This window comes from Phacochoerus africanus, chromosome 3 (genome assembly GCF_016906955.1).
Source record: "Phacochoerus africanus isolate WHEZ1 chromosome 3, ROS_Pafr_v1, whole genome shotgun sequence".
Taxonomy (NCBI): domain Eukaryota; kingdom Metazoa; phylum Chordata; class Mammalia; order Artiodactyla; family Suidae; genus Phacochoerus; species Phacochoerus africanus.
The window spans coordinates 140,831,970-140,851,753 of NC_062546.1; the positions used below are offsets into that span (position 1 = coordinate 140,831,970).

The window sequence follows — 19,784 nt, forward strand, 5'->3', positions numbered from 1 at the left end:
AAATTAAGCAAAAAGGGCTTAAGGCCCTTTTGTATGATCATATACGGTTCTTTTGAGCTTGCAGGTCAGAGGCAAAGTTGGTTCCTAGCTGTCCTTTTGTAACCTTCCTGCTACATGCTCTTATTGGAGGTCTTGCCCTACCTCCACCCACTTCCCCCACTCCTGCTCCCCTTACAAGTGAAGAATGGTGGTCTTTGAGGAGAAATGGACCTAAGTTGAGAGCTACCCACTTAGTCTCTCATCCCCAATCTTCATTTCCCTAACTGGCAAGTGAAGAGGATCTTTCAGATTCAACGCCCACTGTCTTCTCACTGTATGGTTCAAACATTCTATCAAGAACTTGTGATAGGAGACATGATCTTTCTCTAGTTTCTTTTTTTTTTTCAGCAAAAAAACTTTTATTTATTTATTTATTTTTTAATTTTCCCACTCTACAGCAAGGGGGTCAGGTTATCCTTACATGTATACATTACAATTACATTTTTCCCCCAGCCTTTCTTCTGTTGCAACATGAGTATCTAGACAAAGTTCTCAATGCTATTCAGCAGGATCTCCTTGTAAATCTATTCTAAGTTGTGTCTGATAAGCCCAAGATCCCGATCCCTCCCACTCCCTCCCCCTCCCATCAGGCAGCCACAAGTCTCTTCTCCAAGTCCATGAGTTTCTTTTCTGAGGAGATGTTCATTTGTGCTGGATATTAGATTCCAGTTATGAGTGATATCATATGGTATTTGTCTTTGTCTTTCTGGCTCATTTCACTCAGGATGAGATTCTCTAGCTCCATCCATGTTGCTGCAAATGGCATTATGTCATTCTTTTTTATGGCTGAGTAGTATTCCATTGTGTATATATACCACCTCTTCCGAATCCAATCATCTGTCGATGGACATTTGGGTTGTTTCCATGTCCTGGCTATTGTGAAGAGTGCTGCAATGAACATGTGGGTGCACGTGTCTCTTTGAAGTAGAGTTTTGTCCGGATAGATGCCCAAGAGTGGGATTGCGGGGTGATATGGAAGTTCTATGGATAGATTTCTAAGGTATCTCCAAACTGTTCTCCATAGTGGCTGTACCAGTTGACATTCCCACCAACAATGCAGGAGGGTTCCCTTTTCTCCACAGCCCCTCCAGCACTTGTTCTTTGTGGATTTATTAATGAAGGCCATTCTGACTGGTGTGAGGTGATATCTCATGGTAGTTTTGATTTGCATTTCTCTTATAACCAGCGATGTTGAGCATTTTTTCATGTGTTTGTTGGCCATCTGTATATCTTCTTTGGAGAAATGTCTATTCAGGTCTTCTGCCCATTTTTCCATTGATTGGTTGGTTTTTTTGCTGTTGGGTTGTATAAGTTGTTTATATATTCTAGAGATTAAGCCCTTGTCAGTTGCATCATTTGAAACTGTTTTCTCCCATTCTGTAAGTTGTCTTTTTGTTTTCTCTTGGGTTTCCTTTGCTGTGCAAAAGCGTTTCAGTTTGATGAGGTCCCATGGGTTTATTTTTGCTCTAATTTCTATTGCTTTGGGAGACTGACCTGAGAAAATATTCATGATGTTGATGTCAGAGAGTGTTTTGCCTATGTTTTCTTCTAGGAGTTTGATGGTGTCCTGTCGTATATTGAAGTCTTTCAGCCATTTTGAGTTTATTTTTGTGCATTGTGTGAGGGTGTGTTCTAGTTTCATTGCTTTGCGTGCAGCTGTCCAGGTTTCCCAGCAATGCTTGCTGAATAGACTTTCTTTTTCCCATTTTATGTTCTTGCCTCCCTTGTCAAAGATTAATTGACCATAGGTGTCAGGGTTTATTTCCGGATTGTCTATTCTGTTCCATTGGTCTGTCTGTCTCTTTTGATACCAGTACCACACTGTTTGGATGACTGTGGCTTTGTAGTATTTCTTGAAGTCTGGGAGAGTTATGCCTCCTGCTTGGTTTTTGTTTCTCAGGATTGCTTTGGCGATTCTGGGTCTTTTGTGGTTCCATATAAATGTTTGGATTGTTTGTTCTAGTTCTGTGAAAAATGTCATGGGTGATCTGATAGGGATTGCATTGAATCTGTAGATTGCTTTGGGTAGTATGGCCATTTTGACAATATTGATTTTCCCAATCCAGGAACATGGAATATCTTTCCATTTCTTTACATCTTCTTTGATTTCTTTGATGAAAGTTTTATAGTTCTCGGCATATAGGTCCTTTACCTCCTTGGTCAGGTGTATTCCGAGGTATTTGATTTTGTGAGGTGCAATTTTAAAAGGTATTATATTTTTGTATTCCTTTTCTAATATTTCATTGCTGGTATACAGAAATGCAACTGACTTCTGAATGTTAATCTTATATCCTGCTACTTTGCTGAATTTATGAATCAGTTCAAGTAGTTTTGGGGTTGAGTCCTTAGGGTTTTCTATGTATAGTATCATGTCATCTGCATACAGTGACAGTTTTAGCTCTTCTCTTCCTATATGGATGCCTTTTATTTCTTTTGTTTGCCTAATTGCTGTGGCTAGGACTTCCAAAACTATGTTGAAGAGCAGTGGTGAGAGTGGGCATCCCTGTCTTGTTCCAGATTTGAGTGAGAAGGCTTTCTGTTTTTCCCCATTGAGTATTATATTTGCTGTGGGTTTGTCATAAATGGCTTTGATTATATTCAGGAATGTTCCCTCTATACCCACTTTGGCGAGGGTCTTGATCATGAATGGATGTTGGACTTTGTCAAATGCTTTTTCTGCGTCTATTGAGATGATCATATGATTTTTGACTTTTTTTTTGTTAATGTGGTGTATGATGCTGATTGATTTGCATATGTTGAACCATCCTTGTGAACCTGGGATGAACCCAACCTGGTCATGGTGTATAATTTTTTTGGTATGTTGTTGGATTCGGTTGGCTAAGATTTTGTTGAGAATTTTTGCATCTATATTCATCAATGATATTGGGCGATAGTTTTCTTTTTTGGTGGTATCTCTGTCTGGTTTTGGAATGAGGGTGATGGTGGCATCATAGAATGTCTTTGGGAGTATTCCTTCTTCTTCCACCTTTTGAAAGAGTTTAAGGAGGATGGGCACCAATTCCTCTTTATATGTTTGATGAAATTCACCTGTGAAGCCATCTGGTCCTGGATTTTTATTTGTAGGGAGTGATTTTATGACCTCTTCAATTTCATTTCTAGTGATTGGTCTGTTCCGTTGGTCTGTTTCTACTTGATTCAGTTTTGGCAGGCTGTAAGATTCTAGAAAATTGTCCATTTCTTCCAGATTGTCAAACTTGTTGCTGTAGAGTTGTTCATAGTATTCTCTTATGGTTTTTTGTATTTCTGCTGTATCCGTTGTGATTTCTCCTTTTTCATTTATAATTTTGGTTATTTGGGTTCTTTCTCTCCTCTTTTTAGTGAGTCTGGCCAGGGGTTTGTCAATTTTGTTTACCTTTTCAAAGAACCAGCTCTTGGTTTTATTAATTTTCTCTATTGTTTTTTGAGTCTCTATTTTATTGATTTCTTCTTTGATTTTTATAATTTCCTTCCTTCTGCTGACTTTAGGAATTTTTTGTTCTTCTTTTTCTAATTCATTTAGGTGGAGGGTTAAGTTGTCAATTTGGGATCTTTCTTCTTTTTTGAGAAAGGCCTGTATTGCTATAAATTTCCCTCTGAGCACCGCTTTGGCAGCATCCCATAGATTTTGAGTGGTTGTGTCTTCATTATCATTTGTTTCAAGGTAGTTTTTAATTTCCTTCTTGATTTCCTCATTGACCCGTTGGTTTTTTAGTAGCATGTTGTTTAGTCTCCATGCAGTAGGTTTTTTCTCTTTCCTTTTCCCATGGTTGATTTCTAATTTCATGGCATTGTGGTCAGAGAAGATACTTGAGATAATTTCTATGCTCCTAAATTTATTGAGATTCGCTTTGTGTCCCAATATGTGGTCGATTCTTGAGAATGTTCCATGAGCATTTGAGAAGAATGTGTATTCTGCTTTTTTTGGATGTAGGGTCCTGAAGATATCAATTAAGTCTAACTTTTCTATTGTTTCCTTTAGGATCTCTGTTGCTTTATTGGTTTTCTGTCTAGAGGATCTGTCCATTGATGTGAGGGGGGTATTAAGGTCTCCTACTATGATTGTATTCTCATCAATATCTCCCTTTATGTCTGTTAATATTTGTTGTATGTATCTGGGTGCTCCTGTATTTGGGGCATATATGTTGATGATAGTAACATCCTCTCCTTGGATGGATCCCTTAATCATTAAGTAGTGTCCTTCTTTGTCTTTCTTTATGTCTTTTGTTTTAAAGTCTATTTTGTCTGATATGAGCATTGCGACTCCTGCTTTTCTGTCATGTCTATTGGCGTGAAATATTTTTCCCCACCCTTTCACTTTCAATCTATATGTATCTTTTGTCCTGAGGTGAGTTTCTTGTAGGCAGCATATTGAAGGTTTTTGCCTTTTTATCCACTCAGCCACTCTGTGTCTTTTGATTGGGGTGTTCAGTCCATTGACATTTAAGGTGATAATTGATAGATGATTATTTATTGCCATTTGAACCTCGTGTTCCAGTTGATTTTATGGTTCTTCATTCTTCCTTTCTTTTTTTTTTTTTTTTTGGTTGGATGGTCTCCTGTTATTATCTGCTTGAGTGTATTTTTTTTTCTTTTTTTTGGAAATGCAATATTTGCTTTTGGCTTGTGGTTGCCCTGTTTTTTAAGTATGCTAACCCCTTCCCATAATTGTGTGTTTTAGCCTGATGGTCCTGTAAGTTCAAACACTTCATTACTATATTAAAATTAAGAAGAGAAACATACAAACAAACAAACAAAAAGGGTTATTTACTTCCTAACATCCCTTGCCCACATTTTATGGTTTTGATGACTCTTTTTTCTTTTTTTCTTTTTATTTTGTTTGAGGCCTGTTCATGATTAAATTTGTATGCTGGCTTATTTGAGTGACTGCTCTCTGATTGCGGTTTCCTCAGTCCTAGTTCTTCCTCTTCTTTTTTTTTTTTCTTTTCTTTTTTCTTCCCTTTCCTTCCTTTCTTTTTGGTTTAGAGAAGCCCTTTCAATATCTCCTTTAACCTGGGTTTTGTGTTGCAGTATTCTTTAAGTTTTTGTTTGTTGGAAAAAATTTTTATTTCCCCTTCTATTTTAAATGATATTCTTGCTGGATAGAGTATTCTAGGTTGCATATTTTTTCCTTTGAGCACTTTAAATATTTCTTGCCATTCCCTCCTGGCCTGTAGTGTTTCTGTAGAGAAGTCAGCTGATATTCTTATGGGGGTTCCCTTGTAGGTAACATTCTGTTTTTCTCTTGCTGCCTTTAGGATCCTCTCTTTATCACTAACTTTTGCCATTTTTATTATGATGTGTCTTGCTGTGGGTCTATTTGGGTTCAGTTTGTTTGGGGCCCTCTGTGCTTCTTGTATCTTGAACACAGCATCCTTTAGATTTGGGAAGTTTCCAGCGATAATTTCTTCAAATATATTTTCCATCCCCTTATCTTTTTCTACTCCTTATGGAATTCCTATTATGCGTAGATTGGCCCACTTTACATTATCCCATAGGTCTCTTAATATTGCTTTCCAGTTTTTGGATTTGGTTTTCTGTCTGTTGACCGGATTGAGTGATTTCCATTATTCTATCTTCCATATCACTGATTCGTTCTTCTGCATTATTCATTCTGGTTTTTACTGCCCTTAGTTCCGTTTGCATCTCTGCAAATGAATGTTGTAGTTTTTCTTGGCTCCTCCTTATATGTTCTAGTTCCTTTCTGAGGGTATCTGCATTACTGTTCATATCTTCTCTTAATCCCTTCAGGATTTTCACTATTTCTCTTTTGAACCCCAGGTCTGTCAGACTGCAGAGATCTGTTTCATTGTTGACTGTTTTAGGTGAGTTCTCCTGTTGGTTTGACTGGGGGTGGTTTCTCAGCTTCTTCATCTTGCCTGTTGTTTTCTTTCTCCTGAGGGAGTTGTACTCTCCGTTATCGGGCAGTGTTTGCCTTGTCACTACCGTGGAATATTTCCTGAGGGCTGGCGTTGTTGCTCAATCTTTTTTGAGGCAGTGTGGCTTTTCTGGAGTGTTGATGGGGCTAACAGTGTTTCTTTGAAGCAAAGGAGGACTTCCTGAGGGCAGACAGGACTGGGAGGTCCACACCCCGATGGTAGCAGATTTCACTTGGTCATGCAGAGCTTGCTCTGGTGTTTTTAGGCTGTGGGGTTCTTGCAGAGGGTTGGCGGTGTTGGGCAGCTGTTCCTCAGGAGTGCAGCACCCCCTGGAGGCTGGAGCAGCTATCTGGGTCACTGAGAACCTAAGAGGCTCTTCCCTAGGGCAGCCCAACTCAGAAGGATGGCCTGAGAATGTAGGCAGATCTTTTCACAGTCGGGCCAAGCTTGTTGCAGCTTTTCTGGGCTGCAGGGGCTCTTCCAGGGGGCTGGTGGTGCTGAGCAGCTATTCCATGGGAATGGGGCACCCCCTAGGGGCTTGGGCGGGTAGCGGGGCCACTGGAAACCCAAGAGGCTCCTCCCCAGGGCAGCCCGACTCAGAAAGACCATCTGAGATCTTTTCCCGGCTTGGCCAGGCTTGTTGTAGCTTTTCTGGGGTGTGGGGGCTCCTGCCTGGAGCTGGCAGTCCTATACAGCTGATCCACTAGGGCACCCCCTGGGGGCTTGGGTGGGTAGCAGGGCCGTTGGAAACCGAAGAGGCTCCTCCCGGAGGCAGCCCGACTCAGAAAGACCATCTGAGATCTTTTCCCGGCTCGGCCGAGCTTGTTGCAGCTTTTCTGGGCTGCAGGGGGTCCTGCCTGGAGCTGGCAGTCCTATGCAGCTGATCCACTAGGGCACCCCCTGGGGGCTAGGTCTTTCTCTAGTTTCAATGAGTGAAAATCTTTTTAAGTTTTATGCTTATTCCTTGTGGATCTATTTCAAGCAGGGAGTTCAGTAAATATGTGCTCACTGTAGTAGTCATCTTTTATTTTTTTTGTTAAACATCTAGCCTCTATTTCCAGTTAGAGAACTACAACATCCCCACTCTTGGCTCAGTGGTTGAGGATAATCTACCTGCTCACCTGGGTCTCCGGAGGGTCTAGCCTAATCCAATGGTGTGTACTTTACCCCTCATCCCATCACCAGTGACTAGTTCAGAGATCGAGATGAGCTTGAAATTGCTAGGATCTACCACATGGAGCCTCAACCCAGAAGAAACGGCTAAGAAATGGATCCTGCTGATCTAATTTAAGCTCCAAACCAAGCTGAACCATAAAAATCAAAACTAGGTTTTGATATGGTTTTATATATTCATTTAAAGGAAGATATATATATAAGGCCAAATATGGAGATATGCCTAGGGAAACTGGATGGTTTGCTCACTGAACTCCCTGCTAAAATACTCCCTTTAGCCAAGCCCATGCTAAGACAGAATAAAGTGGTTGTTAGTAGCACACATTCCAACCCCTAGGGTAGTTTATTAGCCTTTTATCTCTGCAGAGATAATATCAATTGATGCTTCTTACGAGCTGGTCTGCACACTGGGATGGATCAGTGGTAACACTCCCACAGTCCATAGCTTTCTTCTCAGATAAATTCTACTGCTACATTATAATAAGCAGAGCCCTGAGCCAAGGCCTAGGCATGAGAGGCGACTGATGGAGAGTGCTGTGAAACTCCCTCTGACCCAAACTAGACAACCGGCCTAAACTCTCCCCCTAAGGTTTCAAGAAGTCAGAAGGAGCTGGAGGCTTGGAGGTCAATGTTCCATAGATTTTAGGCATGCCTAAGACATCCTGAGATTTTATTATGTGGTTTCCACCAGAGACAGCTACCTAAATACAACCAAATTTATAAGGAAAGAGTGAATGGTAACAAAAATGAAATCCTAAAAGAAGCTGATTGAGTTCTAGTCTTTGTTGATGGCGTGTATCCAGATCACAGCTAACCCGTATACATATTTCAAAATGGAAATTGGTTACAGATTTTCCACATCTGGATTTTAGAAATTAAATTCTTCTCTAGATATCTTAGAATACTGCCAACTTTCTTCTGATGTAAAGGTTTGTCCTTTAACTGTGGATTCCTTTTGGTGTGAGACTAAAATACTCTTTATGATTTAAGGAAGATACTATTTATTTTGTGAAGTATATTTTAAAAACTGCAAACCCTAGGTTGGGCCCACCCTCCCCACTTTTTAATATTACTGGTCCATGTCCTTCAAAAGCTTGACTTTATAAATCTTCTTTTAGAAGATTTTAATTAAAACAATTTACAGAAATACAGCACATGGAAATGTTACAAAAATATAAATGGATTATAGACAAAATGAACAATGACAACTTTTTAGAAAAGATACACAGTAGGGATAACGGTCTTTATATACTATTTATACATTAATTATAAACCATTGCAGTAAAAGCTTTCCGAACATTGGCAAGAAAGGCCGAAAAATTGTTGGTCTTCCTTACATTTTCTTGAAATTCTGCTAGGCATTCAAGATAAGGAGCACTGTCTGACACTAGAAGGAAAAAAAAAGACAATTTAAATGAGTGTTTTTAATATAGAAGTATTTCTAACTTAGATGCTCCCATCTGATTCAAATCATTTCAATTCAATTTTATTGAAATGCTTTCAGCATAGAATGATAGATATACTTGATCTTCATATCCTAACTAGTCTTTGGACCTTTCCTTTGTTTAATCTCTAAATATTCAAATGCTAAGTACCAGATAACTTGCTTTAAATTTAAACAGATTCAAGGGACTGAAGAGCTTAGTGATACAGAACAGAATGCCATGTCCCATTATCTTTCCCATACATTTTGTTCTATTTAAACAGCTTGGGCTGGTTTTTTTTATTAACTGTTTTCAGTTTTCTTTGCAAAATTTGGCCTCAATTCTAATTTCCAGCCACTGAATCAAAAAAAGAACAACTTTCAATGCCAACCCTTGATAACTTACAACTATGGAAAGAAACATCTGAAATCATACAAGTGAAATGGTGGTCATTAGAAAGTGTGGTTGCCATTCCCAAAGTGGTATTTACATGGCCTACAGATCAAATGAGTCTCAAAGTCACAGAAAACATTATGGCCCTCGTATGCAGTTACACCAGTTGGTATATACCGGGAGCAGGTCTCCAGTGAAGGTGGTCAAAGGAAAGGAATGATCCAACTTTCTCTACTATCAATATTGCCCTTTATCCAAGGAAAAAAAAACACAACTATATCAGATTTCCAGCTCTTTGGGAAAGACTGCTTAGGAAACAAGGTCTGTGATCACAGCAGAGAAAGAATAGCAAGGAACACTTGGGTTCAACATTTATACTGTTGATTCTATTTTATTACATTATCAAACACTACAACAGTAGAGAGCAATAGAGGCTATCCCATTTGAAGAAAACTAAGAAGCTAGGTAAGAGGTTCTGGGGTTTGCTCTTTAAAATTTAGCACTCATTATCAGATCAGAAGACATTTATGTAGAGAAAAACCAAACATTTGTACCTGAACGAGACCCTTGCAATAGAAATTCTATTAGGAATTGAGTCACGAGAGCACATTAGTGAGCCAATTCAGCAGTTTACCTGACTGTCTGCTATAGATGCTTAAAGATGAGAACATAGGTATGAAGAGCGAAGAAGCATTTTTCTGAATTTCAGTAAGTTAGGATTACTTTAAAGGGGGAATTACAATAATAAAAATAAGATAAAGATATTTCCATTCTCTTCTGTTCACATTATTATCAAAACATATATATATTCCCCATACAATAAAGACCTTCTGACGTGTGGCAGAATTAGTAACTAAGCTAAATCATCAATGTGCGGAATTTTCAGGATAAGATAATCGTTGGGAAATGACCACATTCTGATTTTACATTTGATTTTAAAATCACCTACTCGATTAATTTATAATATTCACATTTAGGCAGTCATAGCCTTTATGGCTTTAAGTTCTCTAAGAGGATAATTCACACTTGCATATGAAATGCAGTGATTTTGGGGTCTTTTAGACGTTTCAGCCACTGTGCTATCCTGACAAGAAGTTACCTTATTAACACTCCTAGATGATATCTATAAATCAAAACCATACTCATAGCTTTTAAATATCATTACCCCAAGAAGCAAGACTATATACAAAAGAAAGCAAAATCTTGTGGGAATATTACTTGCCTTCACAGCAGTTTACATTCTAAGTCAGATAATGATGCCAATCTTAAGTACCAGTGAAGAGATAGGAGTACATACCTTCATAGTCTCTTGCTTCATTTAGGCTCAGGGTAAACATGAACGGGATCTCAGGATGCTTAGGATCAATATTAGTGAATATAAACTGTAACTTATCACCTGAAAAAAGAGAGTAAATTATTTAGTATGAGAATTATTTTATTGCACCAAAGCTGTCAATGGAAATTAAGCTTTCTTTATTTACTCTTATCAGTATCTATCCTGGTAAGTATATCTTTTCATTTAACCAATGTCTCCGAATATGTTACAAATTAGCTTTGAAATGCACTCTAGTTCAAATACAACCAAAAGCAATAACAATAAAACAGATAAATTGAACTTCATCAAAATTAAAAACTTTTCCCTTAGAAGGACACTACTAAGAACGTGAAAATACAACCCACAGATAGGGAGAAAACATGAGCAAATCATAGGTCTAATATGGGTTTAATATACTATATATATACACACACACACACGCACATACACACACACACACATACATGTATATATATATATATAAACTCCTACAACTTAACAACACAGAGAAAAACTCAATTCAAAATGGACAAAGGCACTTGAATAGCTCTTGGTCCAAAGAATACATGCGAATGGTCAAAAAGCACATGAAAAGATACACAAGATCACGTAACCACTGAGAAAATATAAACCAAAACCACCATGATCCAACTTTCTCTACAATGAGATAATTTCACACCTACTAGGATAACTATAATAAAATAAATAACAGTGTTGGCAAAGATGTGTAGAAACTGGAATCCTTGTGCACTGCTGGTGGGAATATAAAATGGTGCAGCTGCTATAGAAAATAGTTTGGCAGTGCCTCAAAAAGTTTAAACAAAGAGTTACAACATTACCCAGAAATTCTGTTTCTAGATATATACTCCAAAGACGTGAAAACGGAGACTCAAACAAATAACTGCATGCAATGTTCACAGCAGCATTACTCAGAGTAGCCAAAAAGGTGAGAGTAACCCAATATCCACCAACAGATGTATATATATATATACATATATATATATATAAACAGAATATTGTTCATAAAAAGGAATGAAGTTCTGATCTACACTATGACATAGATGAATTTTGAAAACATTATGCTAAGTGAAATAAGCCAGACACAAAAGGATAAATTATGATTCCATTTATATGAAATATCTACAATATGCAAATTCATAGATAGAAATTAAATCAGAGGTTATTAGGGGCTAGAGGGAGAGAGGAATAAGAATTATTATTATTATTATTTTTGTCTGTCTTTTCAGGGCTACACCTGAGGCATATGGAGGTTCCCAGGCTAGGGGTCTAATCGGAGTTGTTACTGCTGTCCTACACCACAGCCACAGCAACGCCAGATCCAAGCCAGGTCTGCGACCTACACCACAGCTCACAGCAACGCCAGATCCTTAACCCACTGAGCGAGGCCAGGGATGGAACCTGCAACCTCATGGTTCCTAGTTGGATTCGTTTCTGCTGTGCCACGACGGGAACTCCAGGAATGAGAATTATTTGATGGCTACAGTGGTTCCTTTTGTAGTGATGAAAAATTTTGGAAATAGACAGTGACAACAGTTGCATAACACTGTAACTGTAATTAATGCCGCCGAATTATACAATGAAAGAGTTAAAATGGCAAATTCTATAATAATAAAAATACATGGCCAAACAAATTCAATTTGACTTTTTCTACAATTATCTGGACTTACTGCCTATTTTCCAGAAGACCTCCAAATGCTCACCAAGGAGTAAATACCTGGTAGAAATCCAAAATGGCTGCCACAAAGTAGAAATTCACATGCGTTTTAGTTTTACTCTATAGCATAAAAAATTCTTTTAATTATAAAAAGAAATCTTCAGAAACTGCAAAATAAATCTGTCATATTTAAATTCAAAAGGAAGTAATTATGTCAGTACACCAGATTTTTTTATCTAACAGGAGGTACGTATGCCACAGGAAAGATTTCATAAGATATTTGGCTAGGCAAAATGAAGGGTTTAATTTGTGTTGTCTCTCTTTTTAAATTTTTATTTATTTATTTTTTTTGCTTTTTAGGACTGCACCCACGGCACATGGAGGTTCCCAGGCTAGGGGTCAAATCAGAGCTACAGCTGCTGGCCTACACCACAGCCACAGCCACACCAGATCCTTAACCCACTGAGCAAGGCCAGGGATCGAACCTGCAACCTCATGGTTGTGTGACTCCACTGGATTAGGGCCCTTGAAAACTTGTGCCTGAAAAGCTAGTTTCCTCTAGACTTTGCCCCACATGCCTTTTTCTTTTGGGCCAATTTTGTTTTGTATCCTTTCACTTCAATAAGTCTGAGCCTGAATACAACTATCTGCTGAGTCCTGTAAGTGTTTCTAAGGGAATCACCAAATGCGAGTATGACCTTGGGGACTCCCAACACAAAAGATATTGTTGTAAATTGACACATATATTACATAATGGCCATAAAAACATTCACATGCTTGAATTCAGTAATTCATCTCTGGGAATTCCATGGAAATTATACCCCCAAAATGGAGAAGTTTATCTATGTTCACTATAGTATTTCTAAAACGGAAAAAGGCAAAATCCAAATGTTAGCTTAGAAGTAATATATGGGTTAAACAATGATACAAGATTGAATAAATTATGCTACACTTATGAATCAACTGTCATATCACCATTTTAAAATTACCATCATGAAGGTAATTCATATGAATTTATGGTATTATGAAGGTATAATGGTAGTAAGAACAAGGGAACAAAAATGATTTGCATGGGTTGGCAACCATGCCTAAAATACATTTATGAAAATAGTGAATGATAAATACCCAGGGCATTAGTAATTATGTTAGGGTAGTAACATTTTCTAATTTTTTCTCTACTATCTAAAAAGTTAATAATGTGGTCATTATTTTAGTTGAAATTTTTTTTTTTTGCCTTTTTGCCTTTTCTAGGGCCACACCCGTGGCATATGGAGGTTCCCAGGCTAGGGGTCGAATCGGAGCTGTAGCCGCCGGCCTACGACAGAGCCACAGCACTGCGGGATCTGAGCCGCGTCTGTGGACTACACCACAGCTCACAGCAATGCCGGATCCTTAACCCACTGAGCAAGGCCAGGGACTGAACCCACAACCTCATGGTTCCTAGTCGGATTCGTTAGCCACTGCGCCACGACTGGAACTCCGAAAATATTTTTCAAATTCTCTTCTACTTAGGAAAAGACAGACTTTTATTTTTTTTTTTTTTTCGGTTTTTTAAAAAATCATTTATTGTTTGCGATTATCACTGTTTAATGGGGCTCAATTTCCCTAATGACAAACTGTTCCAACTGTACATGTATGTACATGTTTCTTTCTCACATTATCCTCCATTTGACTCCCAAATTAGTGACTAGTTATAGTTCCCTGTGTTAAGCAGCAGGTTCTTAATGCTTACCCTCTCCAAGGGCAAGCGTTTGGATTTATTACCCTCCAAATCCCAGTCCTTCCCACAACCTCCCCCTCCAATCTGGCAACCAAATATCTGTTTCCCAGTCTGTGAGTTTCTTTTCTGTAGAAAGGTTCATTGGTGTCATTTGTAAGATTCCAGAGGGAAGGCATTTCCCATGGTATTTGTCTTTCTCTTTTGGACATATTTTATTTACTATGAGACTTTTTCTTTCCATCTGTGTGCCTGAAAATGCCTTTTTTTTTTTTTGCAGTTTTTTGTGCTGAGTTGTATTCTATTATGTATATGGACATCCTCTTCCTACTCCAATAGCCTGTCCATGGACATAGAATGTGTTTCCTTCTTTTGCTATCATGAATAGTGCTGCATGAACATAGGGGGGCATTTAACTTTTTGAAAAGAACATTTTCTGGATATATGCCCAAGAATGGGATTGCTGGGTCATACAGATGTTTTGTGTGTATTTTTCAGATTACCTAGATCCTGTGATCCATAGTGGTTGTACTTTTTTTTGTTTTTTTAAGACAGACTTTTATAATCTCCAATGTTTTACTTACCATAAATTTTTCGAATTTCTAGTCCAAGTCGATCTTTATACAAGTCTGCAGATTTTTGTAGCCTTTTCAACCTCTCTTCATTAGCTCTGTTAGCAGTGGAAATAGCTATGATTAAAAAACACAGACACTGAGTATTAAATATTTTAAATAAGACTCAATGTTCATTTAATTTTTAAAAACTTAAAAAACAACTGTAATTACAGTTTCTAACTCTATCTATTAGCAAAAAGGGTTCTGTTTATTCATGATGTAAGGATAAACTGCACAAGAAAATACATACAGGTAGGAGAATATTAAGTTTCGTTCTATCTTATAGTAGCAAGAATAAATAGGCCATGGACTAGCATGGCTATCAGAGAAATAGAAAGACTTCTTGTACACTTTTGCCTTTTCTGGCTAGCTAAAAATATACCAATTGCTTCACTGGAGAAACAGTCTATTTTTCTGAACATAACAACTTCTCATGAGAAATCAGCCTTATTGAACGCTAGTTTAGAATTTTTTTTTAACTTAGCACAACATTCCCTAAGTAATATTTAAAGATGAGAAAAATAATGCCGACTTGCACACAAACTCTATGATAAAAAGCATTCAGAACAGTAGAAACTGGCACAACACTGTAAACAAACTATAATTTTTTTAAAAAAGCATTCACAAAGCAAATTTTTCTATTTTCAAGAGATTTGAAAATTGATGACTTCACTTGGGGAGAACAAATCTCCTATTTAAAAGAAGCACCCTTTTTAAAAAACATGAAATTCTTAGACAAAGAGGCTTTGTACTGTGAAAAGTGTGCTTAATAGTTCCTGGCAGAGAATGTGTGATCGATAAATCTGTTGCATAAATTACACTACAGTGTCTTCCAGGCAAATCTTATTTAATGAAACTGTCTCCCACTCTGCTTAATTAAACTCCCCTATCAATTTCACTGTTCTCTAGTTCTATTAGATTTTAACAAAAGGATTTTAACAAAAAAAAAAGCAAAAAAAGAAAAAAGAAAAAGAAAGAAAACAAAACCCACGTAGCCAACTTCACCAACATCTTGCAGAGAGAGGTGAGAGGCTGCCTATGACCTCAAAATATGTTATCTATACCTTTGTCAATGAACTGGGGAGAAGGCAAGATGTACAGAATGGTGAAACTGAACCATGAACCATCACCACTTTGAGATTTAGATTGTTATAAATATATGTACAACTGGAAACTTACTTTCCTTCTTCCTAGCATATTCTTCCTTGAGGTCCTGGATATTGGCAGTCAGTGCTTCCAGTTCCTGACTCTTGTCTTTTACTTCAGCAATCAGCTTTAACAAATTATCTTTCTTTTCTTGAATGAGCTTATTCTGCCTGTCGATTTCTGTGAGAAGCACAAAGTATTAGCTAGAATCTATATGCTTTGTTTGTCAACATGAATCTAAGCAAAGAGCCAAACACTGACTTTCATAAGATTAATAAGGAATGCTTTCATTGATAAGCCTTTCCCGATGAATCAAAAATTTTAAAAGAATAACAACAACAAAAAAACCCAATCTATTCTTTATTCTTTGCCCTTGAAAAAAAAAATGAGGAGACAAAAATGCTTTTTAAAATGAGAATATTAAATTAAACCAAGAAATACAAAATCAGAAGATCATGACTTTTGCCCCTCGCGCCATTAAACAAGTATGTAAATAAAACCCACCATCAAGGACAACCAAACTCCAGAAGATGGCTTTACAAAAGCTTTGAAGAAATAGCTAATTTTAATGTTATATAAATGACTCTGGAATATACAGAGACAGAAGGAGGGAGAATGCAGATGGTTAATAAATATGAAAGCTAATTTAACCTCAGTAATCAGAGAAATGCAAATAAAGCAATAACACACCAATTTTCATTCATTACAACAATGTTTACAAAAATAATAGCTAGTGTTGAGAAGAATGCAAAATGCTAGAGTCCTTGTGGAAAATATTTTTGACATTGCAAAACAGAAGTCTTAAGGATATTTACATCCTTTGACCTAGTTAATTTCATTTGTACAAAGTTACCCTAAGAAAACAAGATGTGTACATGTAGTTATATACAAATTATTTTCAGTGTTATTTATAATGCTGAAAAACTGGAAACATCCTAAATGACTAATAAGTAATTAAATACAGTAAGGTGGAGTATATTTTCAAAGTGGGAAAACACTCTCATAGTAGATAAAAGAAAAAAAATGAGCCAAAGTTATGTACATACCATAAACACAATTATCTTACCAAAAAAACCCTACATAGCAAACGAAAAATATAAACTGCAAAGCCATTTTGTTAAAAGTGAGTTTCAGGAGTTCCCGTCGTGGCGCAGTGGTTAACGAATCCGACTAGGAACCATTAGGTTGCGGGTTCGGTCCCTGCCCTTGCTCAGTGGGTTAAGGATCCGGTGTTGCCGTGGGCTGTGGTGTAGGTTGCAGACGCGGCTCGGATCCCGTGTTGCTGTGGCTCTGGCGTAGGCTGGCGACTACAGCTCCGATTAGACCCCTAGCCTGGGAACCTCCATATGCCGCGGAAGCGGCCCAAAGAAGAGCAAAAAGACAAAAAAAAAAAGTGAGTTTCAACGTCACAGATTTTTTTTTTGTTTACTTTTCTGTATTTTCCAAGAATTTGGACATGATCACATTATATCATGGATGATTTAAAAATAAACATCAGAATTACCAGAAAGAAAAATGCTACTTTTTAGGGAAAATTAAGTAGAATTGTACGGTGAAAGAAACACAGAATTAAAGTCAAAAGGCCTCAGTTCCCATCTGGCTTCTCAGTTGTTACCCAAGGACCTTGATCAAATCACAACTGCAGGGCCTCTTTTCCACATTTGTAAAACAGGGACAATATCAGTTGTCCACTTATTTACTCCACAGGGTGACATAATAAGAATATCCTTATCAATGTCATAATTTTCCTATCTACGCCTTCCACTAAATCGTGAGCAGCCTCAGAATACACCTTATGTGTTGTTGCCTCCTCAGTGCTTGGCAAATAGCACTCAAATGTTCAATGAATCCATTAAACTTAGGTAAGTTATATTTCTGTTCACGTTATAAATTGACTTTTTTAAAGAAAAAAACTGATAATACTTTTGGATTTTATACTATTTAGAACACATTTTCACACTACTGATAATCTTTAAGAGCACATTTTGAGACTCAACGAGTGCAAATTATAGTTTCACATTTAATTTTATAATCTCTACGGATTCTATAAACCAAGAAGGTTTATTTGTTTTATGGCTGCACCCATGGCAGATGGAGGTTCCCGGCCAGGGATTGAATCTGAGCTGCAGCTTCGACCTACACAACAGGGGCAATACTGGATCTTCACCCAATGCATCACAGCAGGAACTCCACCAATAGTGTTTAAAGGACCTAAACTCTGTATCACTCTTACATACATTCATACACACACACACACACACACACACACACACACACACACACACACACACACACAGTTTCCCTTTCTGCTGCCAGTTACAGAGAGAATGAGAAGCAGTAAAAGAGGATGGAAGTTTCAGGTCAGCTTAGAATGCAAACATGAGTAAAAATCTACCATAACAGGTTGCAAAGTCAAATGCTTTCAGGGAACAGATAATGAGTTAAGTAAGTGATCAAGGCAAAGCAGAGCAGAAGAAACTATCAGGGACTGTGGCAAATTAAAGAACATGTGTCCCATGTAAAGACACTCTGAACTGACAGTGTTCAAAACACGGTGCTGCTAAATTTAGTATTTTGACCTGTGGCCACAAGTCTGTGGTCTGTGTGTGAGATTTCAATAAAAGTTGCTGATCCTCTCTGGATAATCTGCAGCGTGGTAGAAAAGAGAAGGAAAAACAGTAGAAAAATTTTGAGAGAAAAACTGTCAAGATATTAACCCTAGACCCAAAGAGTCTGTCAACTCAAAGAGTCTCCAACTTTTCAAACCCTAATCTGTGAAACTCATTTTTAAAAAATACAAGCATCTACACATCAGTGTGGATGAATCTCAAAAGTATAATGCTAAGTGAAAAAAGGGACAGAATATATACAAAATAATGCCATTTATATAATATCAAAAACTCTATACCAAAAAAAAATATTGATAGATTAGTTCTAGAAGGTGAGAAAACAGGAAGATGTAACATAGGATGTTCTATTTATTAGGCTGGATTATGGGTACATAAATGTTTATTATTTTTATGTGTGTATATACAATGTATGTATAGATATATATTCTATACATACACACAGTTTTACTTGTATGAGGGAGTTCATAAAGATGTTTAATCTAAAAAAAAAAAAAACCTCTGTGATCTATTTCTACAGTTTGTCACATACGATTTTGATATTCCAGAAACATTTCAACCATTCGTTCTTCTTCCTTTAATTTCACAGACAGCTTTTCTGAAAAAGAAATTAGAATTGTAGTTTCAATTCAGCTGAAATAACACTAAAAAACAAAGAATATAAAAAAAAAATATGTTACAAATTAACTTTAGGTACCTGCAAATGCTTTAAGGGAGTCCTTGTAGTTCTCTCTCAGTCCCACCATCTGACAGGAGGTGTCACTAACAGTGCTTTTGAATCTATTCCAAAATTCATTTATGCTTTTATCAAATAGTGCCAGTTCGTCTTCTACCATTTTGTAAGACAATGCTACAAAATAAATAGGATACACGCTGTATTTTTTAAGTTACTGAAATCACATCACCCACATATTCCAATAGAGTATATTTTGGCAGTTTGACCTTTGCTAGAAAATGGATAGCAACTTACTTTTAACTCCATATATTCTAGGGCAGATCAAGCCACCTGGACTTAACTATAGTCAAAGTGCAGCATGAATTCAGGACACTCATCTGCTAGGAATTCGTTAATAGTGTAATTGCATAGAATGCTTACACACTCTCTGCTCCTGGGAAAATAACTTTGCCTCCCTTTTTTTCACAAGTAAAACTGGTGACTTCTTTGGCACTTTCAATTCCAGCCCAGTTTGCCAGGTCCCAGATAGCGGGGTCCCCTACCACAGCATAAGACCCCACAGCTCTACACTCCCTCTCTCTTCTCCACACCCAGATCAGGGAAGGGAGCAGTAAAATAGGAACTGAAAGGGAGTTTAGTGGGTTTAGTCCAGCATCTGTGCAGGTGACCTCGACTCTTTGGGCCTCAGTGTCCCTCTCTGTAAAAGGATGTCCTGTAAAACTCCAGGTGCCACAAATTCTCTGTAATGCTAAAACCTTCCCAATGACAAAACCTTCCAAGGAAGGCCACAGACATCTCTTCGGTGAAACATCAATTCCCTCTGCCTCGCCGTTGCCGATCCCGTGAGGCCACTCAAACAGCAACAACTTCATTTCAGACTCCGCCCCCCGAAAACACACATTCCGCCTCCAAACCCACTTTCCCCCATGGCGACAGACGCATTTGAGAGCCTAACTCAATTCCACCTCCCTCACCGTCTCCGGCAGGCTTGAGGCCGGCCGCCTGCCCCATACAAGACCCGAACAGATTCCAGCCAACAACCGGTGTCCAGGATCAGCTCCTGCAGACGCGCCAATTTTCCTGTTTCAAATCTAGGGCGCCTTCCGCCT

The 19,784-nt window shown here is 37.8% G+C and overlaps 1 protein-coding gene across 1 annotated transcript; it reads right to left on the bottom strand.

Moving 5' to 3' along the window:
• Positions 1 to 8,129: 8,129 nt before the first annotated feature.
• SPC25 (SPC25 component of NDC80 kinetochore complex) lies at positions 8,130 to 19,784 on the bottom strand. Its single transcript, XM_047772811.1, has 7 exons — positions 19,650 to 19,784; positions 18,697 to 18,849; positions 18,532 to 18,597; positions 15,406 to 15,552; positions 14,197 to 14,301; positions 10,203 to 10,301; positions 8,130 to 8,475 (listed from the first exon to the last, which is right to left on the bottom strand). The coding sequence occupies exons 1-7, from the start codon at positions 19,684 to 19,686 to the stop codon at positions 8,351 to 8,353; spliced, it is 732 nt and encodes a 243-aa protein (XP_047628767.1). The 5' UTR covers positions 19,687 to 19,784; the 3' UTR covers positions 8,130 to 8,350.

What these genes read in the sequence shown, in the direction of transcription:
- SPC25 (XM_047772811.1), bottom strand. Translation starts at nt 19,686, where the DNA reads ATGGGGCAGGCGGCCGGCCTCAAGCCTGCCGGAGACG. An exon ending in ATATGCTAGGAAGAAGGAAA is followed by an intron (nt 14,302 to 15,405) that starts GTAAGTTTCCAG and finishes TTTTAATCATAG; the next exon opens with CTATTTCCACTGCTAACAGA. An exon ending in TGAAGCAAGAGACTATGAAG is followed by an intron (nt 8,476 to 10,202) that starts GTATGTACTCCT and finishes TTTTCCTTCTAG; the next exon opens with TGTCAGACAGTGCTCCTTAT.